General features: G+C 43.8%; 1 protein-coding gene across 4 annotated transcripts in view; it reads left to right on the forward strand.

The window, feature by feature from the left end:
• Positions 1-27,097, forward strand: part of grid2 (glutamate receptor, ionotropic, delta 2) — a 713,868-nt gene extending 686,771 nt beyond the window's left edge. Inside the window, exons 15-17 of one of the 4 annotated variants that reach the window (XR_007449482.1) lie at positions 13,142-13,382; positions 22,649-22,744; positions 26,011-26,126. Coding sequence is in view for 3 of the 4 variants with exons in the window: in XM_049577881.1 (XP_049433838.1) it covers positions 13,142-13,382; positions 26,011-26,469 (700 nt within the window). In the remaining variant the exon portion in view is untranslated. Of the gene's footprint in view, positions 1-13,141; positions 13,383-22,648; positions 22,745-23,176; positions 23,485-26,010 lie in introns of all 4 variants that reach the window. The other 3 variants (XM_049577883.1, XM_049577882.1, XM_049577881.1) reach the window with 3 other exon arrangements.
• Positions 27,098-27,368: the final 271 nt, after the last annotated feature.

Consider the following 27,368-nt stretch of genomic DNA (forward strand, 5'->3'; position numbering starts at 1 on the left):
CATCAAACTGCTTTATTAACTGCTTTCAGTACATTTTACTGGTTTAAATCACCTGGTCCATTTGTTTTGGAAAGGAAGAGACCTCTGTGGATAATTCGCTTCTGATAAAACCCTCCTGCACAATGAATGCCAAAGGAATCCTAACCAGGAGTTCACACTTGGCACATGGGAGAAGTTTCCACTGGTTGCAATCTGCAACTGTCACTGCTGGATGCCTCTAAATCCTGTGAATCCTACACACTGCTTCCCTAAAACAACAGTCTGTTCCTTGTTTTAAGGCTCTTTGTAGCACCATCATGCCATAAGCTACATGCATAATTGAAATAAGGCTTGATCAGGCTCCTGCTAAAGAAGCCAGAGCTGAAAAGCAAGTTATTTGATTCACCATCAGTCTCTCCCTCTCTACCGCACACACACACACTCATTCACACAGTGAGTTCAAGTTAAGCTGGAGGCTCTGAGGCCCTCAATTTCCAATCCATGGAAATCACTATCCATGGGGGAAAATAATGCATTTTTTACAACAGTGGTGAACAAAGAAAGGATGATCGTGTGTGTGTGTGTGTGTGTGTGTGTGTGTGTGTGTGTGTGTGTGTGTGTGTGTGCATACATACATACGTGTGCATGAGTGTTTTTACAACACTGACATTGTTCCAGTTGACAAAAAATTGATTTAATGTCAGGTGTCAATCTAATCTGTCTGTCTCTGTCCGTCTGTCTGTCTGTTCGTCTCTGTCTGTCTCGCTCTCAGGAGCTGTCACTCCTCTATCCATCCATCACAGTAAAACTCAGCCCACACACTTAGTACATTCATTAAATCTTTAGTAATCACAATTAATGATGGGGATGTGGCTCTCTCTCCCTCTGTTTCTCTTTGTCTGTCTCTCCCTCACTCTCTCAATGTGTTAATGATGGTTAATGACTGCTTGACTTCTGTCTGTTGTTTATCATAGTTCAGCTTGATAATCTGTTCCAGTTCACCCACACACTGTGTCTTAATGGTGCTTAATTGAAAACTTTGTTGACAAAGTGTATGACATTGAACCCTGAGAGCGCTAATTGGAGTAATTAAGCTTTGCAAACTTTACTTGAGGGACCAAAGACTCATGGGTATATGACCTCTCTTACCATGTTCCTTGAGCTTCAATATAGTGACACACTGTTAATTGAAAGGGCAACATGGCGGCTCGGTGATTAGCACTGATGCCTCACAGTAGGACGGTCCTGTGTTTGAACATTGGCATGGCTCGTTTCCCTGTGGCGTTTCCATGTCCCTGTCATGAGTGTTTTCTGTGATGTCTAAAGCAGCAGCAATTAATTGATTTTTAGATTAGTTGTCAACTGTTAAATTAATCACCAACTAATTGAATTATTGGTTAATCGGTTTGAGAATTTTTTTAAGAAAACAGGTTCTGATTTCAGCTGCTATATTTTGAAACCAGTTTTTTTGGTTTGAAGAAAACAACACATTTGAGGACATCACCTCAGGCTTAAGGAAACTGTTATTGCCATTTTTATACCATTTTCAGACATTTTAAAGACCAAACTTTAATCTATTGATCAAGCAAATAATTGACGGATTAACTGACAATGAAAATAATCATTAGTTGAAGCCCTAGTGGTGACCAGTGCTCTGTTTTCATTCTTTTCAAGGAGTGCATGTTTGGATGCCCCCAAGCAGGTCCACATGTGTGAGTCTGTGGATATGGGGCATTTCTTTGTTTAAGCTTGTTCTCAGCCCCTAAACACTGCCTGTTCAAGGCGGGAATGTCACACCTTTATTCCGCCTCACTGTTCTTTATCAATGGTACAATCGCAGAATGGGGGAACAAAGTTAGGTAGAAACAGCGCCAAATCAACGTCTGTGTGAAAGGGACGGGCAGCTAGCAGCATTTTGCATCCAACTCAAAGAAGAACAGTAGTCGAAAAAGTCCAGAAACTGACCTTTCGCTAAGCTCCGTGCTTTCATGATGGTCTGACAAGCTGTCACAGTAAGCATGGAGCCCACACTGTAACTAACTGCACTCCCTGAAGACATATTATCATATTTTTGTAAAAATGAACCAGTGATTCCAGAGAGAAGCAGACAGAGGGGTCTACAGTCTGTGTTTGAAGGATATATCCAGGATGTCAAACTGACTCAGCAGCAACAACAGGTTAAAAAGACAAAGATAGTTAGAAGCTAAAGCCGAACTATAGGCTACAGATCACAGTGTAAAAGTGAACCACCACATCACTGCTGATCGCCACACAAGACAATGAATATAAAGGGAAACTTTGCTGATATTGAACCAGCTGTGTGGCATCACAGTGTGTGCAGATGAACGGTGTTTGGCTTTGCCCCCATGCTGCTGCCAGCACCCGGACCTCCGCCGCCAGATGGGCAGGGATCTCCAGGGGGAGTCAGACAACGTTCACCTGCGCACAATGTGATGACACACAGCTGGTTGAATATCAGCAAAGTTTTCCTGCTTCCCTTCACTGGTTCCAGTACAGCAGGGTCGGTCTTTGTTTCACTGTTATAATCATTAAAAAGCAAAAGCAGCGTGTGTAAACATTCAGTAGGCTATATCTTCAGTAGCTAGCTAGCTAACCCTGCACTTTTCAGGGTTTGATTTTGGTTTTGGAACAGGGAAGAAACGTATCTTTTTCCAACCTCTCCAGGTAACGAGTATCATTAATACACGACGTGCCCCAGGCACAACATTTAGCTCCAAAGCCATTAAACCAGCCTGAAAATGGGGCTCAATTGGGTTGACAATGAGGTAGGGGAGCTCCTTACCCTCTAGGCAAAGGGCGAGATCAGCCGCCACCTAACAAGGACAGTAATTTTTGTTTTGCCGTGTTATGCCTTTTTTATTGTTTAGAAAGTGCTGCCAACACGCATTCTGTGTCACACTAGGCTGACGTTGTGTTACATATCACGCCCGTCATGTCATTTCTTAATATATTTAATGTATTTCTATATCATGTAGTACTGGTGCATACAACAAACTGGCCCAGACAAGAGTTCTGCACGACAAAACTCAGGTTTTATTTACTTACTTTATTATACTTACTATTTATCATCATGGTGATGATATGTTGACTTCAGCCCATCACAGCTCTCAAAACTCTGAGCCAGTGTTGCAGACCTTTTTCAGAGGAAATCACCAGCTAAAATCCGGGCTGTTCTCCTTTAATATGCACCCAGCTTTAGAAATTCAGCAAATATCCAACCAGGTTGTACACACTGTTACTGTGAGATAGGGGCCAGCGTGTTATCTCTACCACTAAAATGAGGCAGTGAAAATACCCAGTCTACGACGCGGAAGGTCACTGGAGAAACCTCTGTGGTTCACTCTTTTTGTATTGGGCACCAAAATAAACCCGCTCAAAAGCAAAAATCAAATATGCACCACCAGTACCGGAATAATATTTCTTCTGTCTGAGACGAATCCAGCAGGCTCTGGTTGAATAAACAGACTTTCCAGGGTGTTGATGTGTGTCTGTGGGTCACTGTGCTTCACTCTCAGCTTCTCTCAGTGTTTTTTTATTTATTTATTTACTAAAACACAGAGAGAGAATAATCAAGAGCAGGTGCACTTTGCTGACTGGGTCGATGCTGCTGAGTCCTGACTAACGCTCAGTCACTTTCCTGGTGAAGTGATTTGGACAAATAAACCAAGCGTTTGCAGCACAGGTCAGTTCTTCGCTGATCTCTGCGTCTCTTTTGGATGTGTTTCTGATAGGTGCGGCTCGTTCTTTGAGGCAGGTCACATAGCAAAACACAAGGTGATGTAATGATAATAATCTGACGCTTTATTGATTCCTCCTCGTCTCTATGGGCAGGTCAGAAGTCCAGTTCAGCTTGTGGTGATTCAGCATCTAAAGGATACTTCAGTGGGTCGTTTGCTGACATGGGTGCTTGAGCTCAGGCCTCCAGTTGAAGGCTGGCCTCCCTAATCACTGTGTCACTCTACCTACCTACCCAGACTAATTGAAATACCTGCAGCTACAAAAAGTTTCCCCTTGAAAAGCCTGCTCACTGTACTCGTTTGACTGCAAATATTTTCATAAACAAGTCATATTTTCTAAGAGGTGTTTGAACTCTGACAGCAAACTTTTGAACTCCTCTGACCCCGCAGTCATCTGAGCTACGGTGAAAGTGCTTAACTACTTTTTGACTTTATAATATGAACATTATTCTCCTTCATGTTTTCCAGAGAGGCTAACACCAGTGAGGCAGCCGGCATTCTTCTCATTTAAGGAGCTGACAGCAAACTGTCGTCTCAGAGCAACAAACTCATTTTAGCATAACACCTCTCTGTCTCTCATCCCCGTGTCATCTACCCCCAGTCTGCTCATTTCATCTGACATTCTTCCTCTGTTCAGTCATCTCATTATTTGTCTTTTCTCCTCTCTTAACTCCTCCCCTGCTCCTATCTCCCCTACTTTCTCGCCTGTGCTCTCCTTTCCTCCATTGTATGAGTTTGTTGTCAGCCATCCATCCAGATTGAACTCACTGCCAGCTTTTTTTTTCGTGTGTGTTGCGCTCCCTTCACATTTTCCTCACTCAATTTTCCATCTTCCCTTATTCCCCGACTCACTCACGTCTCTTCCCCCTCTGACTCCACGTTCTCTCTCCACCTCTCACCTCCCCGAAAACTTCCATTTTTCACTGTCTCCAACTTAAAATTGTGTTTGCTACAGAGGTGACAGGAGAAGAATATTCGTATAAAAGAGCAAGATTGTTGTAGTTCCTGCAGACATATTCCGATGTTCCTCAGATGGTAGTGTGCACCACGGTGACGCACTACGCCTCAGCACCTCTCACAGAAACAGTTAAGAGGTCTATCTAGCCCGTTCGGAAACTCACTGAACTGTTTCACATTATGCTTGATCATCTAACCCACACCACTCTGCATTTTAACTGGCTACAGCTGCGGTAAAACCTGCTGCTGGGGGGAAAGAGCGGCCTGGGACATAACCTGTATTTATAGGGGGCCTTATGGATGAGCCTGGGGAGGACTGCAGAATCAACACAATATATGGAGTTACAGTGCATTTAAAGGGGCAATAAGTGAGATTTTTACTGTCTCATAGCAGAAAATAGCCATAATATATCTTGAGGGGGTGATAGCTGAATTGATCAATACCAGTGACTCAACGATCAGTTTGCCAGGTGCTGAGATAACAAGCTTTCAAAACTCACTTTGGAGCCTGTAGTCTCCGTTTGGCCCCGCCATCCATTTGAGTTAGAAATACACTCCCTGTACCCAGCAGTGGTGCAGCAACACAGTGTGAAATCTCTTAACAGTCCATTTTCACTCCGGTAGAGGTATCATTTATAACATTAGAGGCTGCTCATTAAAACTGTTACAAATAGATGTTGCTGTCAAATGAAGTCAAATGAACTCCTAAAAGCCCACTTTTTGGGTAATACAGGAAACACCTGTCCCCTTTTTTCCCCACATTTAAACATGAAGCTTTTTTTTTTTTTGGAAGAAAGAAGACAAACACATAAACATAATTTGTGAGGATCAGGAGAACAGTAGTCTCTACTGACTTTGATGCAACCAATTAAACCTGGGGTGGGAAAGAAAGGGGCATAAATAGAAAACACACCCTCCTATTGGCAGCTCTCCCCCTGTCTGTCTGAAGCCCCTCTCACCAGATGACCCTGGGCACATGCATGCGCTTCATACAGTAACCCAGAGTTTCACATAGATTGATTTATTTAATCTTATTTAATTGTGGAGCACTCTTTCTCTCTGTGTATAATAGACCATAAATGAGACAAGAGTTAGCTAGCTAGCAACCCCACCATCCTTTCGCCTTGCTTCATGCTGCTGTGGACTGCTACGTCCAGAGGAGAGTGGGCAGCAACTGCGGACCATTTGTTGACAAAGGCTTTCTCACTCCAACCTCGTCGCCTATCAACACGTGGTCATAGAACCTCCACGTCTAGATATGACGTTCAGGGTACCCTGGGTGCGTTGGTTGTTGATGTTCTGGGATGCTGTGTCAAGTTCTGCCTGTCACATGCATCGTCTTCTTTCAAAACACACTTCCCTTTTCACGGGAAATTTACAGTTTGCATACAGTCTCTTTCAGAATAAACGCACAACGCCAGTGCAACAATGTGAATTGACGTTTTTTTCCTCCAACAACTAACGCATGTGGTTGGGTTGAAGAACAAACAACCGCTCTCCCAGGTGAAAAGTCACCGCCTTAACTTTCGTTCCTGTCCCGCCACGTTTCCCCCCGATGCCACCGAGTGCCATTGCACTATAACGGCAACCAGACGCGTATCATGCCATTGTTAAAGGATGGTGATGCCACAAGTCACTGCCCAAGTGCCGGATTTCGATGACTTCGGAGTGAGACCGAGCTCGAAAGTCGGTGTTTGTTGGACCCATCCACCACCCCTCCTGCCCACCCTTCTCAGAGTTTCACCGCCTTAACTTTCGTCCTCGTCCCGCCACGTTTCCCCCGATGCCACCAAGTGCTCTTAAACCATTACAGCGACTGGCCACGTATTATGCCAACGTTCAAGGACGGCTTTATTTGTCAGTGTCTGACGCCGCAAGTTGTTGCCCAAGCACTGGATTTCGATGACTTCGGAGCGAGACCAAGTTGGGTTGGCGGCTGTAGCAGCTTCAATTCGGCCAGTGCAAACCCCCCAGCATCAGGTTACACAGATTGCTGGTGGGTCTGTCCTGTGTAATGGCAGCAACAGAATGTTTGCTGCCGTTACACAGGCTGGCTGGATTCAGGTTGCTGCAGCAGCTGACAGGGGGTCAGTTTCCAGAGCCTGCTGCCTGCTCTCTCTTGGGCGGGCAGTGTGTATCGGGTTTTCACTGTAGGGACTTGCATGTGCTTAAGCATTTGTAGAACAGCAAATAGAAATGTCCTCTCTCTGAAATAACCTGTGATTAGCCAAGGTCTCCTGTCACGGCCTACATTTTCCAAGCCTGAAATCAGAGCCAAGAGGAGGTGCAGATGTCTAGTGTTCTCTCAGTCCACTTGAGTTACAATATGCTTTAAGTTTATTATGGGGTATTTGCCCAATGATGCCGAAATGAAACTGCCTACTCTAGCTAAGCTTACATTTAAGATGTGTGAATCTATTAGTCTGTGCACCTGCTCTTTTTTAGCTTAGATATTTCTGCACTGCATACGTGTGACTGTACCTACCTACAGTTTCCTTGTTATACTCAGTGAGTCACTTTCTTTCGCTCTCTCCCTCCCTGCGTGTGATCTCAGTATAATTTACCCTGGATGTGTTTTGTCACCTGACAGAATTCGTAGCAGTCTCTCATCTTTCACATTCTACTTTACCGTCCTATCTTCCCTTTCTTCAAGTCGTCTGTCCCCTGCTCCTTTATCCAAATCGCTATGGTGTTCTTTCTTTTTCGGCTTGAGTCAACTAATTATGTGTGATCATCCCACCATCAAGGCTGCTGCCAAAGAGTTGCCATGGCAACATCTAGTCCACGTAGTAACGGCCACTGCGGAGAGAACAGGGAAGGCAGAGACAGAGCGCGCGCGCACACACAGACAAACACACACACACACACGCAGAGGTGCACAACAGTTACCCCCTACCACACAGGCAACCCTTGCTCATTTGCTTTAACAGCCAGTGGGAGTGTTAAAGTCATTATAGATCTCCCCAGTCAAAGTCAACGATCTTAAAGCAAGGTGATAACTCATTACATACACACAGTGTTAATGCAGCTCACAGCACACCAGCTGTTTCATAGACATACCCACAGACGCAGGAAGATGCACGCACACCATACACACTTGCTATGTAATAAGACCCCGTTACAAAGACAAACACACGTACAGTCACGCTGTGCACACACATACACACACAGGACAGCTGTTTCACACAATTAAAGGCCATAACAGCTGCATACACACACAAATTACAATTGTTCTGTAATTACATTTTACCTGACACACACTTTACTCCCTTCATGCATGCAGCTGACACTGACATTGAAACCTTTACATATACTGTGACAATGATGCATTCAAATATATTTAAACAGGCAGGTATATACAGTACAGCAACCCGTGTGTTATGGCATGCAGGACATGACACTAACACCTCCACTGTATGTCCTCAGACTGCAGTGATATATAGTAGAAGCTATTTTTAGTGATCAAAGTGATCTATTTCCCGATACCGCAGGCAGCAGTGTTCTGACTGATGACGCCTTGAGGAAAAAACACTAACACACCCTGAAGGAAGAGAAAAAAACTAAGAAACACATCTAAGTGTACACTCCCTCAGTTCTATATTCTACATATTCAGACTGAAATTAAAGCAAAAAAAGTTTTTGGATAACTGTGCAGGGAAAAGCACACTGCTGTGGGGAAAATAAATTACTTGTCAGATTTCCTCTCCTGCGCTGTATCATGAACTCCATCAAACTCGATGTAATGTAGTGGATCTTTCATGAGGACATAAAGACCGTGACACACACGCACGCACTCACACACACACACACACACACTTTAATTAGCTACTCCTAGTTCTCATTATGTCAGTTTGTCATTGTTTCAAACACACGGCGCACCGCAGTGTATTCTGAGCATGTGACTCGGCTTTTACTGCGTGAATGCATTCACATTTCAATCAGCGTCGCCGTGTGTTTGCACATACGTGTTTTCGAGGGAAGCTGTGTTTCTTTTGGTGAGACAGCGACAGACAAATTAGAGACCCAGACAGATGGTGTACTGCAGGAAACCTTTGACTCAACCCATGTTTTTGTCAGGCAGCTCACGGTGGCCTTTCATCCCGCCTGTCAGCCATGGGATGGAGATAAATGAAGAGCAGTGGCAAACTGCTTTTGTGTTTAAAAATGATCATCGCCGTGTTCACTTTTTCTCACAAAGTTGAGGTTTTCCTCACTCTGTAGCTGCCACGAGCTAACAGAGATCTCTCCTCCGCTTGTTGGTAACTGATTTTACATGTGCTTATCTGCAAGTGACCAAGTGGTAGATACATTTCAGCACTAGGACTGGAATTACTCGGGCAAGCTCATGCTGCATTTATGACTTATTATGTTGGGATTGTCATCATATTTAAAAGGGGCCCTGTAGTGTTGCATGTAAGCATCTTCCTCTTCACTTTTAGCTTGCACCATCTGTCCAAACTCAGGCACGCTCCAGTGTGTTGGTGTCAGGAGAACAAGACAGCAGGCATCACATAATATTTCCTGCATGGTCATCATTATTTTGATCTTCTTTGCAAATGTTCAGAGTTAAATCAGTGTATCTGTTGCCTGTCTGTGGGCGGGGAAAGGGCAGCTTAACCTCAGTGAGATAAACGTAAGGTAAATGTGACGGTAGCTATTATGTGTGTGTGTTCTTGTGAGTGCATGTCAGCGTTAGGGTTTGATTCAAGGGCCTATCGGGGAAGCAGCTTTTGCATAACTCTGATAGGCCAATTAGTGCAGAGTGATAGATGATGAGCTCCACGGGCAGACAGGGTCGTAATAGAGGGGAGAGAGAAAGCACTCTGTCCTGAATCTCAAATCTGTTCGTCTCTGTCCTCCCTCAAAGTTACATGCAGCTTAGTCACATCCTAATAATTCCTCTGATGAAAGTCTCCGTTTGAAATGTTTGTTTTTCTTGTTTTGATCTGTTTGATCTTTTGATCAAGTTTGGGAGTAAGCCTTTTAGTTTGCCTTTGTTGTTCTGTTTGGCATCCTTTTGATTGTCTACAGTGGAGTCGGAGAAAGTTTGCATTTAGTGATTCTTTGATTAATATTTGAAAAGCTTTAACTTATAGATTCAGTCATCTGAACACACAACAAAATCGTATTTGAAATCATGCGAGGATTTGACAATTACATGCACCTGGCGTCGCTGAAATGTTACAGTAATTACCTTCTCCACTGTTTATTTGTTTCCCCTCAAAGGTCAACAGTAAAGCCCTTTTGTAGGATTGTGTCGCAGAAGCGTTTGCTGTCTATAGTAATTATTTTTCACAGATTTTAAAGTAGAAATGTCGCCACTTATTTCCACTCCTGTAAGTGCCACACAGAAACCTGCTTGACATGACATCTGTGACACGTACAGTAGGAACAGTCACCCCATGAGCAGAGATAACAGACAGCAACTCGCAACACAAAGCACGCCTCTTTCTTTCCGACTGACATGAAAAGACATGAATTCAGACAAGAAATCTTTAGAAGTTGGCTGAATTCCAAGCGAGAAATGATGAAATATTTTGACAAAACATTGCCTGGCTTCTTTGATAGGTGGGATCGCTCTTATTCCATCTCATTAGACTGTGTGTAATCCGTCTTTCTGCGAAGCCGTCTGTCAGAGTGCGGGCTTGCTTGTGTGAGTGAGTGAGTGTGTGTGTGTGTGTGTGTGTATGTGTGTGTGTGTGTGTGTGTGTGTGTGTGTGTGTCGCTGTTGTCAAAGTGACAGATAAAAAGGTCAGTACTGTTTGAAAGGCACAACACTTATGTGGGGAAAAAAAGAAGCTTGTTTTGACTTTCATAAACAGTGATTTCTCTGTGATACTGTCATCAACCAACAACAAACTTGTTAAGCTGTTTAAAATTGGATTATACACAGGTACTGTTCAAAAACCTATCTTAGCCACGTCCCCTTGAATTTCAACAGTGTGCCCTGCATGCAACAGTGAATTGTTTTAGCACTACTGCTTCTCCTGCAAGATATTGTGCTAATGATATTACAGCAGAGACATAAAGTTTGTCAGCTGAGTGCAATCATTCATGGCAAAGTATAAATGTCGCCTTTGCACCAAGAACACAGTAGACAGAACAATGCCAGAGAGATAAGGAAAACCAAAATTTGTTACAGCCCATGAGCTACAGGTCCTGACCGATGAGGTGCAAAGGCATTCCTCAGAACTCTCAGCGAGGACTTTAAATGTGACAGAGAAAGACCATATTTGGGATTTATTATCCCAGTCTGTCAGTGCTGCTGCCATAATCACTGGAAAGTCTGGGCGTGACACCCCTTATAAATGCACTTCAGTTACCACCAACTCTCTGAAGACGCTAATAATTTCCCTGCAACTACATGTGGCTATTAGCGCTGGTCTTTTGGTGATTTGGTGTTTTGCAGTGTGGCTGATTTGCATAGAAAGGGGCCAATTTTGCACCAAATGTATGCGTATTACCTCATTTAAATACATGCAAATAGCACAGGGACACAGAGACTGCATCAATTTCTCTTTGTGGGTGCTCTGAGAATTACACTTTTTTTTTTTTTTTTTTTTTTTGTAGTCTTAAATGTGCAGGTTTAGCGGCTGCAAAAGTCGTACAATCTTTTTGCGAATTCGTCCCAGAGAGTGCAGGGAGGGGTCAAGCAAGAAGCAATGCCAGAAGCACAAGTCCTGACTTTATTACAGTCCGAAAGTTGCATGTCTAAAAGGAAAAAGGAGCAGCGTCTGTTGCACTGCTGAAAAAGAACAGATGCAAGATTGTTGTGTGACGAGAGATTTCTACACCGACTACCTCTTCTTCATGCCAGTTGAGTGATAACCAGGGCATACAACTAGGCCAGTGCTGCTACTATACTACTACTGCTGAACACTAGTGCAGATCAGTTTGATTTAATTTGTTTGAGTCAATGTTGCATATCGTCTACACAAAGTCTTATCTAATCTTGGCACTAATCTGCGCTGATCTGAGCCATACAATCCCACAATCAAGCCGGCAGTTGGTGGACATGATCTCGTATTAGAATGAATGTTGGTGGATTTGCTGTTCGAATTACTTTTTCTATTCTCGTATTGTCTGTTCTCTTCTCCTCTCCTCTTCTCTCCTACAACCACAACTGACATTTTGACCATATAGTCCCTCCAGCTCAGTAAAGCTCAGGTAGTGATAATTGAGTGTTCCTTGATGAGAGTGACGTGGTTATAGAGCGACGTGCCTGCCTGAGCCTGTTTAGCTGATTTACATTGAAATAAGCCATGTTTTTTTTTCTGGCTATTGTGGATGAAATTAATTATGTAAACTGTCTGTAGGGCCCATTTGCATTCCTTGATTGATTTCAGTCCGTTCTGTGTATTCCGCATGAGGAAAGCTGAAGATGAGAGATGGGCACTGTCGTTCACGTCAGCACGTTGTCATTGAAATTGCAGGAGGGGGCTTGCCCCCAGGAAGTTGTGCAGATAATTGCAAACATCTGTCTCTATTTACATATGTATGCATCCTGTTTAAGTTTGCTTTGACATGCGTGCAGTCAAGTTTGTGACTTTGTTCATTTCTGGATGTGTGTCTACCCTGTTGGTGTCAATCACTGTGGCAGCTTAGGGATTATTTGCATCTATTTGTTTACTGTGTTAGTATGTATGTGCCTGTGAGGGACGAATATGCATAAACATGCACACACACGTTTCCACATTGCCTTTTTTTCTCTTTGTCTCTCTCTCTCCCAGTGCCCCTCTCTCTCCTCCATGCCAGATCGCTTGTTAAATATCCAGCCGAAATGCTAACAGAGCCTCTGTACGGCTGTCTGTCTGTGTGTGTCTGCAGCTCTCCTCCAAACCAAAACGAACGACCCAGTTAAATAATAAGCTGAAGGCTAACAGAGGGACCCCATCAACCTCTGAGCTGTATCCTCTCTGAAGCCATCAATCGTGGGACTAAAGCTAGGCTGCGCAATGACATTGTGGCAGTGTACTCGCGCTGTGCTGCAAAACATATTAATGTTAGCCATAATGAGTTTGACAGCCCAATATGGTTGTCAGGGATCAGGGAGGGATTTGACTGGCAAACACTGCCCTCAAATGGAAGAGGGGAGTTATAGCAACTGCAGTAAAAGCTGCAGTGTTGTCAGGTTCTGTGCAGTTGACTCGTACAGATGGATACTTTTCATTTTCCGTGATTGTTTTGTAGGGTTTGACTCATTCAAATTACACTCAGACACCTTCAATGACCATAATGACTGTGCTCATCCTGGACAGCGTTATCTTACTCTTCTGGATGTTGCTGGCTTGTTGCTCATTCATGCATCTACACATTCAGTCATGTATACCTGGCTTACTTTTGTGTTTTTGTAGCAGTATTTCTGTTTTGTAAGCGTGTGTGAAGTATGCGCCTTAACTGTACTTGAGTCTCTGCTAACATGCCTGCATCTCCTGCCTGTGTCCCAGAATCTTGGAGCTCCAGCAGAATGGTGACATGGACATACTGAAACTTAAGTGGTGGCCCAAGGACAGCCCCTGTGATCTCTACAGCTCGGTCCAAACACGACAGCGCGGCAACGCCCTGGACATCCACAGCTTCGCCGGCGTTTTCTGCGTCCTGGCAGCCGGCGTGGTGCTCTCCTGCCTCATTGCCATGGTGGAAAGCTGGTGGTCACGACGGAAGGGATCCAGGGTCCCCTCCAAGGAGGTAGGGGGATGGATGGGTGACTGAAAGCAGGAACAGTAATACAGAGAGCGGTATAGGGTCTGTAACACATCATCCCAAGTCTTTTTTATGCTGCAACAGGGGAAAGAAGCTGTGCAATAGGCAAAAAAGAAAGCAGGGATTAAAAAAAGTAAGAGTGAATACATTGATGGATGGATAGATGGATGATGGGTTTCGTTTCAGGTCTAGCTGAGGCAAGGGGAGAAGGGTGTAGAATGACTAAATACAAAGTCTAGACTCTGTGACCGGGGACGCTAAGGTGAAAAAACAAGTCAATTCCTGTCATGGTGCATGAGATATGAGCAGAGCCTTCCTCGTGAAGGAGTTGTGACGCTGACAGCGTCTGGAACCTTTGAAAACCTCCCATGTTCACAATGTCACCTCTCCTGAACTTAATTTGCACACAAGCAACATCAGCAACACTGTGCTGATAGCTCAGGCCGGAGCTGTATTTTGTTGCAAGGCTTTTGCACACTTTGTCAGAAAGAATCCTGGAGGTGCTATATTAGATCTCCAGTGATATAACCGGCATTGATCTTCTGCATAGTCTTGTGTGTAAAAATCTCTGCGAATGTTGGAAGGGAATGAAAGGTTAAACAGGGCCCGAATGTTTTCAGAAACTCCGAGAACATTGTAGTATTAATTTTTCCTTTCTCACCCGCGTTCATTATCTTAATGGGACTGTCAGCGTATAAAGCACACTGTCGTAATTAAAGTTACCATCAAATTATCAAAACAATTAGCCGACGATTGTCAAAAGCAAATTTTGGTTAATTTCTTACCCAGTTCTTAGTCCTCACGATGCCAAATAAGATATCTATCTTTAACTATGATGCCATAGATGGCCTGGGTGACATGTCCAGGGTACATATACTCACATTAAACACATGTCAGAAAGTGTTAAAGATATACTATGCAGGATTTTCCTGAATTAAACAATGCATAGACTCATACAGAAGTAATCATGACCCACTAGAGATATGTGGTGGTGTATTTTTCTGCAGAGACTCTGCCCTCGACCTAGCTGGAGACTCAAATCTAGAAAGATTTTGAGTCTGGCCCTCATCGATACACCCTTCCTACCCAAGGGGCGGCACTAACTGAGGCATATTAAGTGCCGCCACACACAATTGGATAGCACGATAGCCAATCAGAGCAAAAAACAAGGTGACGTATTCATTGCACTCAGTCCCATTTGTTTGCCGACCAGTGGGGCTAACTGATATATTATGCTTTTGCCGTATCCCGTCTGCAAAACGGCAAAAACATCCTTCCTGGAAACGAAGGCTTCTAGGGCAGTCTTCTGTTCCTCTCTCAAGGAATAAAATAAGTGTAGTTGGCTTAGCGTCTCTTCCAAAGCTAAATTGAATGGATGCGGTCCTTCAGCGGCTGCCATCTTGGCTGTTTACTTTTAGACTCCTACGGCGCAGCGCTTTCCTCATCATGTTACGCCCACCCAGAGCCCGCCTCTGTCAGACAGACTGATCTGATTGCTCGGATGGCGATTCACCGGGCTCTGCTCGTCGGGGCCAGATCCCCGTGCAGAGCAAATTCAAATTTGCTGGGGGCGGGGCATCTGGATTTCCAAGTTACCCTCGACCATTATTTTCTAATTTTCTGTGTTTGGAACGTTAATGGGCATGTACCCCCCCCCCCCATCCCAGCGCTCAGGCGCCAGACCATAAGCAACAGGCATGTCAGTGACACAGGGTCGAAAAAACACAAATATGGGGGGCCAAGCGCCAAACGAGAGCAAATCTGTGGTTAGATTTTGGATTCATTTTCGCTGCTGAGTGTTTATAATCCTGCATAGTATACCTTTAATGTAATATGAATGAGTTGATCTAGCTTCATGTCTACACATTAAAATATTTAGTCTGCCGAGACCATGTTTACACTGTAATGTACGTCTCTTTTCACCATGACAATGCCCAATCACAGTCCAGATCCTCAATATGGACTGCAAGTGCACTGGCCCTATAAGGTATTCAGTATTCTGCATTTGCGTACTCTCACCTCTTCTTTTTAATGTTTTATTAATGCTATTTTGATGGTCTTGATTAATTCAAAATGAGGCAAATGTGTCAGTGTCAACAGGGTAATCAACCACTTATTTTTCTGAAAAGTTAATGTTTTGGAGAAAAGAGGACGCTGGCAACGTTAAAAGCAGAATACAAAAACAGCCCCAGGGCCTGTTTAAAAACTGCAGCGTGCCTTGACCAGGGCAGAGTCAGAACACACTGACTCACAGTGTTAAGCACGGATATTTATACCAGCGTTCTCTTCGAAAACAGTGGCAACACTCCACCTTGTAAATTAGCAGCAGCGCCCTGTGAAATATCCAATCAGCCTATATGCGGTTGATCACCTCAGCGGGGATATCATTTGAGGCAATCAAAGTGACGCTGGCAACATCCTTCCCTCGTAGAAACCCTGCAGTCTGTTGTGATTTGGTGGCTTTGTTTGCTGCACCATAGACAAGTAGAATCTTCAAGGGGAAAAAAGTGGGCAGCATGTTTAGTTGTGTTTTTAGCTATACATTGTAATCAAGCTCAGGCCCTTTCACCAGAACATAGCAGAGTGCTAGGCGTCATTGCAAGCTCTCCAATGCAGGAGACAAAAGTTTGACAAAGATTCGTACCAGCTTCCAGTTCAACTGTCAGCGGCAATCCACCTTGTCACCTCTCGTGCCTACTGCTATGTTTACCGAAACACAGAGGGAGAAAGTGCTCAAGTAAATAAATTTAATCAAAACTGTGAAATTGCAGCAAAGTGTTGCAAATTTGGAATGCAAAACATGCCACTGATGAACTGAAAGAAATGTAATTATGTGTGGAATAATATTTTCACTTTGGGTTTAGAGTTAATTATTTATGTGTTGGTAACAAATTAGACTGAGGCGTGAAGCAGCACAGATTAATTTTAGCAGAAAATGTTTTTGCCATCAGGTAAATTACTTCAGCTTCAAACAATTGGGTGTTTTTCCCCCCTCTGAGGAAACTCTTTGATAAAAGGGTGAAGGTTAACTTATGGATAATTTTAGAGAATTGATGCCAAACAGTTTACCACCCCGTCATTCAACTTCCACTCTTTCACATATAAAACCAGCTCACCATAATGCACTACAGCTATTGTTGCCTGGTTACTAAAAATGGGCTTTAATAGGGAAGAAAAAGATGACCATTACACTAATTAGGACTCTCTAAGTGAACATCTCTGCATGACTCCGACTCCCAGAAAGAGAAGAGAAGCCTGGCCCGTCTCCTTAATCTGGGGTGTCATGCTAATTTAAAGTTCCACCAAGAATAAATTAGAAAAGATGACAAAAAGATGGGAATGGAAATTATGGCTGTACCCAGGATGATTTAGTGTCAGATCAGGTTACTTTTCATGATAAAAGACTGATAACACCAGTCATCTGGAAAGTAATTTAGGGGGAAAGTTTCAACGTGAGAGCTCTATGAACCACTGCTTCCATATCATTAAATTAGCAGCTCCTAGTTTGACATTAGTGCATCATCACACATTATTGCATTACTGCATCATTAGTCTCCAGCTTTTGGAGAAGATTTCTTGAATTCTTTGAATCTCTTTGACCTGAAAGACAGAAATATACTACAAACCAAATTAAAATCGGTGTGTTTTTGCAGGCAAGTAGGTGATTTGTGACTCAAGCAATGCGCCTCATCAGCTGTGATCATTGTAGTGTGCACACGCCTGTTTGACAAACTGCTCGGAAGTTTCACACAGCTTTGTTTACTGCAGTCCAATACACCACCTGCAATTGCTTGCGACTGATCAACAGTGGCAAATGATTTGTTGTATTTATTACTTGTCCTTTGGGCTCTTTGCTCATTGATTTATTTAATTGTTTAATTTTACTTGCACGCCAAGTGGAGTCTTCTTTCCTCTTTAGAAAATGAATCAGTTTAAGGCTGATGTTGCGAGAGGATTCGTGCACAAGCAGAAGCTATGAAGCCGCGCACAGGCTCCTCCCATCTCAGTTAATTTGCCATGTGTAAGTTCCCCATGCATCTGGCATGATGTGCCAATAAACTGGCTACAAACTGCGGTGAGAGTAGAGCAACACGCTCAACAGCAGGTTGACTGCAGTTCAATCTAATTAAGCTTAATTTAGTTGCCTATATATTGCTGCCACGGTTCAGTTCTCCACCATCTAACTGCTTTAGTGAATCAAGTTACATATATCAAATATTAAGTGTGCATGCTATAGTATTTCACTTAAAGATTCTTTATCTCTCAGTTGATTCAGTGCAAAGCACAGTGCCTAAATAAGAAACACAGTCATCAGTTTTGAGGCCCAGTCAAGGGAAACCACATTGCTGCTCCCAACTCAACCAGAAATAGGTCTTGGCACCCAGCTGACTGCCAATGTCAATTTGCTTTGGATCAGGTGGTTTTTTTTCTTAAGTACACACTGACAGACACCCCCTACGTCCAGCCCCCCTGCTCAGTTACCAGCTTTAATCTGTCATTCAGATCGGTAGTCATGTCCACCAAGCGAGCAGCCACAAAAACACCAAACCTCTGGTCGGGCCCAAAGTCATGTTAAGCACAGTGTGGTTCAGCTACAACACGCACAAACACACACGCCCCCCCGCCATCTTCATTAGCCACTCAGAGCAGCCAGTGGAATCAGCCCCTGACTGAGCGCAGGCGTGGAGTCGAAGCAGTGAATAGGAGGGACAGCAGGGATTTAAACGGTGATAGTTCTTGATTCTCTTTGTAGATCTTGTTCAAGGTTTCGCAGGGAGGCATCAGGCAGTTACTGACATATGGAAATCACTGTTATTGATGTAGAAGTCACATATGGATGATTTACATTTATAATGCAATTCCAGTTAGTGATATTGCCATGATTAGTCCCGCGCCACATTGAGAGGCAATAAAAGAGGTTTATTGTTTTCAAGTTGTTTTGTTTTTTATGTTGAGAGGAGGGAGTGAGATTTTATTTGAATGCAAATCAAAACAAAGCGTTGGAAAGATAGTGGGAGTGAAGCAATTGGTTATCAAAGTTAAGTACAAAGTTAATAGTGCATCATTATAACAGCCCCCGTCAGTGCTTCCATGGTGAAAATGAAGTTTGCTCAGTCAGCCATGATTGTTTTTGATAGTTGACCCCTGACTGTTATCCTTCACCCTATCAAAGCGTTGACCTATTGCTTGCTGTTGGCTCAGCTCGAGATTTGCTCAGAGTAATCACTGAACCTCAAGAGGGTCAGTGCCCTTCAAACTGCTTGTCACATTATCAAACAGCATCTAAAACCGCCTGCACCCGCTCCGCTCTGAGGCTGCATTTGTAAATTTTTGTAACTCCAATTCCTGGTTCCAACAAGTATGCCCACTTTACTCAGCGAGTGCGCAGGTGTGTGGAGGTGAGAAAGAAGGCTGGATTTGAACTTTGTTTCATAGACCCTTTTACTCTTAGTAAACAGTATGATGTTTTTTGGTGGGCGGGGCTTAGATGGGGGCAAAACAATTCTCGACAGACATTAGCTAGCACTAGCTAGCAAGTTCTTTTGGCTTGTTTTAGACAATGGAGGAAGACAATGCGAGTTGTGCATTCAGAAATACTCATTCTGCGTGCGGACTGAGCGGAGTGAATGTGTAACAAATGTACCTGTTTGTTAATTCATATAGACAGTTAACGTTACGTTTCTTCAACCAACTCGTTTTAGTGTAGATCATCAGACTGAATTTACAAATGCACCATGTCAGGTCACTCCCTCTACAGGACCGCGAGTGTTACTTGAAAAAGTAAACGCTGACAAACAGGACCAGACTAGCCAACCCATATGCTCTCACTATATGGATGATGTCACAGGAAGCTTTGTGGTTGATTACTAGGTCAGTCTCACAAAGGAGGACGACACTTGAACAGTTTCCTGCAGTTTGTTTTGCTACCGAAGCTAACGTTAGCTAAGGCGCTAAAAAGTAAGCGTTACAGAGAAATCCAATATTCCTCTTAATACCTCCCCAGTTTCTGATGAGTGGACATGATAACCCTTAATACACGTAACATTATTCATCACTACAACAGTAAATACTTTTTCCCTCACCTGATAGGAAGTGTGAGATGCACATGTGAGCATTTTTGATGATCGCCACCATCCAGTCCTTTCATCTTATCGCATTTAACGTTTTTGTTGGTGGGCAGTGGCTGTTCATATGCGATAAAATTTTAAAAGTTTTGAGCCATGACTCCTATTCTGGCTTCTAATAAAACAACAAGACAACATTTTAAGACATTAAAGATTTAAGATATTTAAGAGAATCACTGTTTGCCTCCAGGTAACAAACTGACGTCATTGTGACGTTGGCCCTGAAAGGGTCTATTCTCTACACAACTACCGTCACCTTCCATGTGCAACAACATTAATGCCTTGGAGGACTTAGTTCAAAAGTGTTACGTTGATTATTGTGCCTTGCCAGTCTTTGTAAAAGCAAACATTTTGAGTATGGCTGTTTAAAAAAGTGATACACACTTTTGGCATGGTCGTACAAATTATTTTGTTCTAAGTATACCCTGGCCTTAGGGCTGACGACTTGTCTGTAAAGGCCACAGCAAGTAACAAACAGAACACACCTCATCAATCAAAGTTTCATTTTCGGCTGAGATATTATTTCTTATTTTGTCCTAAAATTATCCTATCATAATATGTAAAAACAGTGGGAATGCCACACTCAGATCTCAAATCACCATCTGTGCAGAATGTTTCCAAATGGGCAACCAGCTGCAAAGATGGTTGCTGAGAACAGAGGAGGAGAGAGTCAAGCTGGGACCACTGCAGCATGTCCTGACTCAGTGGAGGAAGGAAGACAAATTTAAGTCAACTTCAAAGCAGCTAATTAGATAAATTGCATATGTTGCATTTTATCGACCGGGGAGAGCTCTGCCTCTGCGTGCAATTTGGCCTTAGTCATGGCCAATGGAGTAAGTCTAGTGTGTTTAATGTCATCCAACTTCCTAAAGTTAAATTAATAAAGTGAAGCAAACCATAAAGCTTGTAATTAACTCCACTAGACGCCTCGCTCTCTGTCAGTTTAAATGAAGAACTCGTTGGCCTCTGTCTTGCTGTCACAGTGAATGCTAACACCACTTGAGACCATCGCACCGAGCCAAGAGCATGCAGCTCCCTGTGCATTTTTGCAAGCATCACATAAAATGGAAAAGCCTGGTGACCCACTGTTTATGCATGGGGATAGAAAACTTGGCTTTGTCGGATACATTGGCACCAGGAGTTTGAATTGGGAGTGCAGACTTGGCATGAGGACTCTACTTCCAACGCTCGACTCCAATGCAGTGAGTTACTGTGTCCAGGAAGACACATTATAGACTTGCTGTGTAGAGAATTCCAGCCAACATCAGCCACATGGGGTTTACATGGTTTCTTCACTACTAATGGATACATTATAGCAGACTTAAAGGATTCATGATTGTGGGAATTACTAAAACCATGGTGTTACATGGAACATTTTAAGTGTTCTTGCATACTCTCTGATCCAACTCTCCTCTTGGCTGCATCTAAAATGAGCAAGTGCACGAATGTTAAAAGCATCGATGTACACTGAGTGCAGTTATATCACTGGGATTATGAGTTTGTTCTCACCATAAAATCTGTGGATTATGTACTCAGAAGCACACTGACAGTGCTAATCATTTCTAATTAGGAAATTATAAAGACTCATCCTCATTTGTCCTCCTTGAAGATGACAAACAGCTTCCCCAATACGACCGCTCTTGGTCTCACACACACACACACACACACTCACATACACACCAATGAGCTCTCACGTGCATGCACACACGTCATCATTGCCTCACATTTAGCTCGCCTCCTCCGTCATGTCAGGCTTGTGTCAATATAACGAATGCTCCAACCTTTGTGTCAGATATGCCATATCATGAAACCCATTAATGCAAGACACACATCTGTTCATGATCTTCATGGTCCCCGATGGTTTTTCCCTAATTTAAGATGGACAGAACTCACTTAAACACTGGCGCAAATCATAACTGTGTTCATCCATCAGGTCGTATGGCCAAAACACCATCACGCACATGCCTCCTGCATACATGAAAACCCCACAATCCACCATTCAAACTCTAATACAACTAAGCTGCAAGTCTTTGTGTCTCTGTGTTTCTTATACATACTAAAACATGCATAATCACATACTGTACATGTCTGTACTTGCCTTTGCATTCATTGCTGTAATGCCGTGGTAACTGCTTTTGACTGTCAGCTTATCTGTTTTGTGTCTGTGCTTATGGTTCTGTGTTATGTGTTGTGGAATGGCTGACATTGCTATCTATGAGGCTGCTTCTCAATGTAAACAGTTCCTTTTACTGGGCTTATACACTCACAGACACAGAAACACACATTTCCACAGAAGTTGACTGATGTATTTCACCAATGAAGTATCACGATTGAGCACATTTGACGAAGATTAGCACACATAATAAAGGGGTGAGGGTGTAAATGTGTATTAATAGTCTCCTTGCAAGTCATCCCTGCTATTTGGGGTTCTTTGACAGTTCAGATATCAGTTAAATTACTGACTACAGTGAACATGGATGGAAATGTGTCATCTTCCCCTGTATTGCTACTCTTTCACTGTGCTCAAAAGCATTTGATCTCATTTTGGGTTGGTGCCTGGGTGGGTGAAGTGGGCATGTTTGTAATGATAGTACTGTACATCTAAAGGAAAAAAGGTGCCCTCCACACTGCTTTGGAAGCTAGTCTAAATTTTCTTGATTCTCCTCACAAGCTATTTCCAAATGAGTGTCTGAGGCCCATTTCATTCATAACAGGGCGGCTGTATTGCTTTACCCTCTTTGGCCTATATATATGTTCTACGAGAAGTTTGCATGAAAGAGTTCTGTCATCGGAATCAGCCGCATCTCTGAAAGTTCAAACGAAGAGCCATGACTGTAATGCTGCATATTGACAAAGTAGAAATGATTACCGTTGTCAGAACTCTTCCATTATGGTAACATCTGTGGTTTTGACCATGTCTGATATTTCATATAATCCATGTAGATTTAGCACGAGAAGAGCGGGCACTTCCTTGCGTATCATCCTCGCAGGTCTGCCTAAAACAGCTGACCTCTTCTTGCCATGGTTTGGATGGGAAATGCCGGCCTCCTCGTTCTAACTCTATATAATGATCTGTGTCACTGTGGCTCAACGCTGTCATATTTCCTTTTTGTTTTGTTTTTGTAGATAAGTACTCTGTGTTGAGGGGTGTAGCGGGCGAGGGGGAGAAAGAGAGTGGGAGAGAGCAATACAAAATGCCATTTAAACATCTCCCCTTTCCAGGTATATAACAACTGTGTGAATGCCTCTCTGAGGACACAACACAGAACGACCTGCTTAACTGTGTGTGCTGACTGACTGCCATGTCTTTCTTCTCGCTCACCCCCCACCCGTCTGTCTCTCCAATTGACTTCTCTCTCTCCTCCACCTTACAATCCTCCCATCTGCCTGATCTTGTCTGTCACTCATCCCTTCTCTGTCTCCGCTCCGTCTGCCGATTGTCTGCCTGTGTGTCTATTTGGCTTCTTTATTTTTTTTATAATTTTATTTTGGCTTGTTTTAATCTTCCCACTCAACTTGCATGCACACAAACACACAAACACATTTATATAAATTACTCCACATCTCTTTCTCCCATCACCCTCTCCTCTTTTCTCTCTGTCTCTCTGCTCCTGTCTTTTGCACACACAAATGCACGTCACACACTCACACCAGACGCAGGCAGATGGCCCATCTGCTAGGCAAGCTGCTGATCCTTGCCCTCACAGCCCCAACGAGCACCCCCTTGCCCTGGGTGGCCAGACCCAGAACCAGAACCCCAACACCGCCAACACCACTGCCCCCACTGCCACCCATTACCAGCCCCCAGCATGCTGCGACATTCCCTGTGCCCTGATCGTGCAGCACTCCTACGAACCCACCAACCCCTCCGAGCTCACCCCCAAAATGAGAATGACCACCTTCACCACATCACCTCCCACCCCAAGGTTATACATACAATAAAGGATAGAAATAAACCATTGGTTAGTAATGCTTGAAGATAGATGTTATATGAATGATGATGTATTAAGAGGACATCAAGGAGCAGGGTTCAAATTGTTGGTGTTCGCAATACAAGCTAAGCTCTGCTGGAAGCAAATGTACCTCTTTCAAAAACATTTATATATCTGGCATGTTGCCAGTTGACTATATGTGCAATGCTGCCTTTCTGCCATTAGAGGGTGCTGTCTCTCTATCTAGAGGCAAATAGAGCATCTTCTTTGACCAGACAGTTAAAGTTGCATGCACTGCAAAGTTCTATATGCAGGTAAAAGCCTTCCATGAAGTATTTATTTTATGTAACAGAGATTTTTGCAAAACCTCGTATTACAATATGAAGCCAAAAACCATTTTTATGGTTTAAACTTGGCTTTGTTCTCCAAAATAAGGCCTTTGTATTGCACAGTAAATTAGTGATGTATATTTAAATACATTTAAGACATTTTAGATTAGTTATTTTTATTAATGTCAGTACAGGTTATGATCATTTGGGTGATTTAGCGTTGACTTTTCTTCTGTAATGTTACAGTGGGCATTATAATGGAGGAGAACCTCCCGTCACAGTAGTATAAATGCAGTCCGCTCCTGCCACGAAAACCTTCCACCTCCCCTTGCCTCAGTCCCTTTCGATCACTCCTCGCATTAGTGTCCTTTCACTGACAGCAAACTGACCATTTGTGATGCACTGTTCTCTTCCACTTCCCTTCATTTCTTTGATGCCAACTCTCCCCTTTGGATACCCCCTTCCTTCAAAACGTTTAGTGTGTGTATGATAGTGACACGACAAACACTAGCGCCCCCTCGTCCTCTCCTCCCTCCCACTGTCCCTTCCTTAGATGGCAACCAGGGGGCACCACTGTTGGTCCCCTCTGTCCATGAGCTACGTACAGTAGGTCCAGAGCCCCCTCCAGACCCCCCAGACCCGACGGACACGGTCAGTAACTCTATCTTTACCCCCTAATGATGTGACTCCCCCTCCTCACAAAACCCTGTTTGACTTTACCCAGTGTTTCCATGAAGTGTGAAACACCAAAATAAGCCACCACCTAAAATAACGTGACACCCCGCACTTCCCTACACCTACCTCTGAGACCCTTACCTTCCATAAAACCAGAGAAGCACATTGCCACATGTGTGTGGACAACATTTTAAGAGTTTCGGAAACTCTCTCCAGCACCTTCTAACACCTTCCAGCTCCTCTCTATATCCTCACCTCATCCATTGCGAACTCCGCTCCCTTGCACCACTGTCCCCTATCCAGTAAAAGCATGACACACCTCTCACTGAGTGTTGCCATCCTTTAGACTATGTGGATAAGTTATTTAAATGTGAATATAGTAATTATAAGTTTCATTTAATATATATACTGTAAGTTAAGTTAAAGCTTAAGTTAATGTATGCACTCTGTCTTTAAGATTGTTAAGATTGTTGTATGATGCAGTAAGAAATAAGCCATAGCAGCGATGAATTGTATGTGGCCTGGAGAAAAAAATTCACTTGAAAATGAGATGTCAATCTCAATGTGAATTTTTTGGCATGATGGCCAGAATGCAATGGTGACAAGAAGCAGGAAAAAATAAGATAAGTAAGGTATTGTTGAGCATTTGGACTGCCTTCCATAATTTAAGTTGTTTGTATAGTGTAATATTAATATATGGACAATAGAAGCACCCTGGAATCGCAGAGCACACAGCATGATGGCGGTGTGTTTTCTGTGTGTATTCCAGATTATCTGCACTCCCTTAAAGACCTTGTAGAAGTGTGTGTGTGTGTATGTTTCTCTCTTTCAATATCCTGACCACAGCTCAGAGTGTGCTTCTCTTCCCTCCATCCTTCCCCTCCTCTCTTTTTGCTCTCCCTGCTTCCTGTCACATCCACGTTCCCCCCGTGACCACCGTTTATTTACCTTCATTCTCACTCTCACACTTAATTATGGACTTTTATCTCATTGTTAATTGTGCCAAAACTTTCATTTGGCCCCATGCGTACTATCTTGCCCTCATTGCTTTATCATCTGCATTATCCGATGCCCCTTTCTTGCTTTAACTATTTTTCTTACTATCCATTTATGCTGGTTGGATGGATGACATCCCTATTGCTGAATACAAATACACCCCATCCTTGTCCATGTCCTCTTTTTCAAAATATATCCTCTCTGCACATACTCTGCTCTATTTCCTTCAATGTTCTCTCCATTTCCTTACTACCCTCAATCCTTTTCCTTTACCTTTCCTCCCTTTATCCAACTTTCCTTGATTCATCCCTTTCATCTTTCCTCTCACCATCTCCCCCTTCCTCTTTCTCATCCCTCTCATCCTATCCTCTGTTCCCTTCTCCATCTACCATCCGTTAACACTCATCTTTCTCCTATCCCATCCCTTCCGATCCTTCCTGTCATATCCTTTCCAATTGCCTTCCCTTTGCATTACCGTCTCTTCCCTTCTACCATCTACCACACCGCTTCCTCTTCTCCATCCTCCTCCTCCTCCCCCGCCCCTCCCCACCTGCAGGACGATAAGGAGATCGACCTGGAGCACCTACACCGCCGGGTTAACAGCTTGTGCACCGAGGATGAAAGCCCCCACAAGCAGTTCTCCACCTCTTCCGTCGATTTAACACCCCTTGACATGGATGCGCTGCCTGCCGCGCGCCAGGCACTCGAGCAGATCAGCGATTTCCGTAACACCCACATCACCACCACCACCTTCATCCCCGAGCAGATCCAGACCCTCAGCCGCAGCCTCTCTGCCAAAGCCGCTGCTGGATTTTCCGCTGGTTTCGGTGGCGGCGGCGGGGGCGTCCTCCAGGACCACCGGACTGGCGGGGTGGGCCCTTTCAGGCAGAGGGCCCCCAACGGTGGTTTCTTCCGCAGCCCCATTAAAACAATGTCCTCCATCCCCTACCAGCCCACAGGTCCAGGACCCAACTTTGGATACGGCAATGATCCAGACAGGGGCACCTCTATATGAGGAGTTGCTGAGGATATGGTTGGTTCAGGAGGAAGAGGAGGAGGAGGAGGAGGAGCAGAAGGAGGAGGCGAGGTGGCTAGGGTCGGTCATGGGATGGTAGAACAAATACATTATGGTTAAGCTAAAAAGTCAGAGGATAGAGATGTGTACATAGGAATCTTTATGTTTTCAGTTTCTGCTTGGGTGTTTCCAGGGGTGTCCATTTTGTATGTGGAGAAGATGGAGGAGGTGGAGGTCTGTTGGGGTGTTCCTTATCCTCCTGCAAACCATGCTGGTGAGGTGCAAAAAGGGACAGGTGGGTGGGGGGGACAGACAGGGGGCTTGGATCTTTGCTTTATTGTTGTTGTTCTTGTGATTGTTTGGGGGATTATTTTGGGGGATATGTGTGAAAGGGGATCTTTTTTTATTGCTTCTGTTTTACGATATGAGAACTGCCTCATGTAATGGAGATCTGCTGAAATGACCTGACTATTATTACCTAAACCCCACCTCAGAGGGTTTAGTTTATACTACACCAACCACAGGAAACACGTCTATATTCCTGTGAGCTTCAGGGCTGCCATTGGTGGATGACAGGTGGTGTCTTTAGCCATTAAACAACTCCAAGGGGCTCACACTACTAAGCAATTATTGAGTTGTTGTTTTATGGAGGCGTATATCAAATAGTTTTGTCTGTAGCCCTGGGAATACATACAGCAGCCCCTTGTAGTTTTGAAAAGGCCCCATCTCAGTGAATAACGGAAGATTCCACTTCTCCAGTTTTACTCTGCCTTTTCACTATGTGGGAGTCCAATATGAGTTTTCTCTTCTCTGGTGTCGTTTCACCAAAACCTGCGGTTCTAAATGTGTTATCATCCCCAAGGTGGTGTCCACATGGTGGCCTGAGTAGACCTAAGACT

The sequence above is a fragment of the Epinephelus fuscoguttatus genome, linkage group LG6, assembly GCF_011397635.1.
Source record: "Epinephelus fuscoguttatus linkage group LG6, E.fuscoguttatus.final_Chr_v1".
Taxonomy (NCBI): domain Eukaryota; kingdom Metazoa; phylum Chordata; class Actinopteri; order Perciformes; family Serranidae; genus Epinephelus; species Epinephelus fuscoguttatus.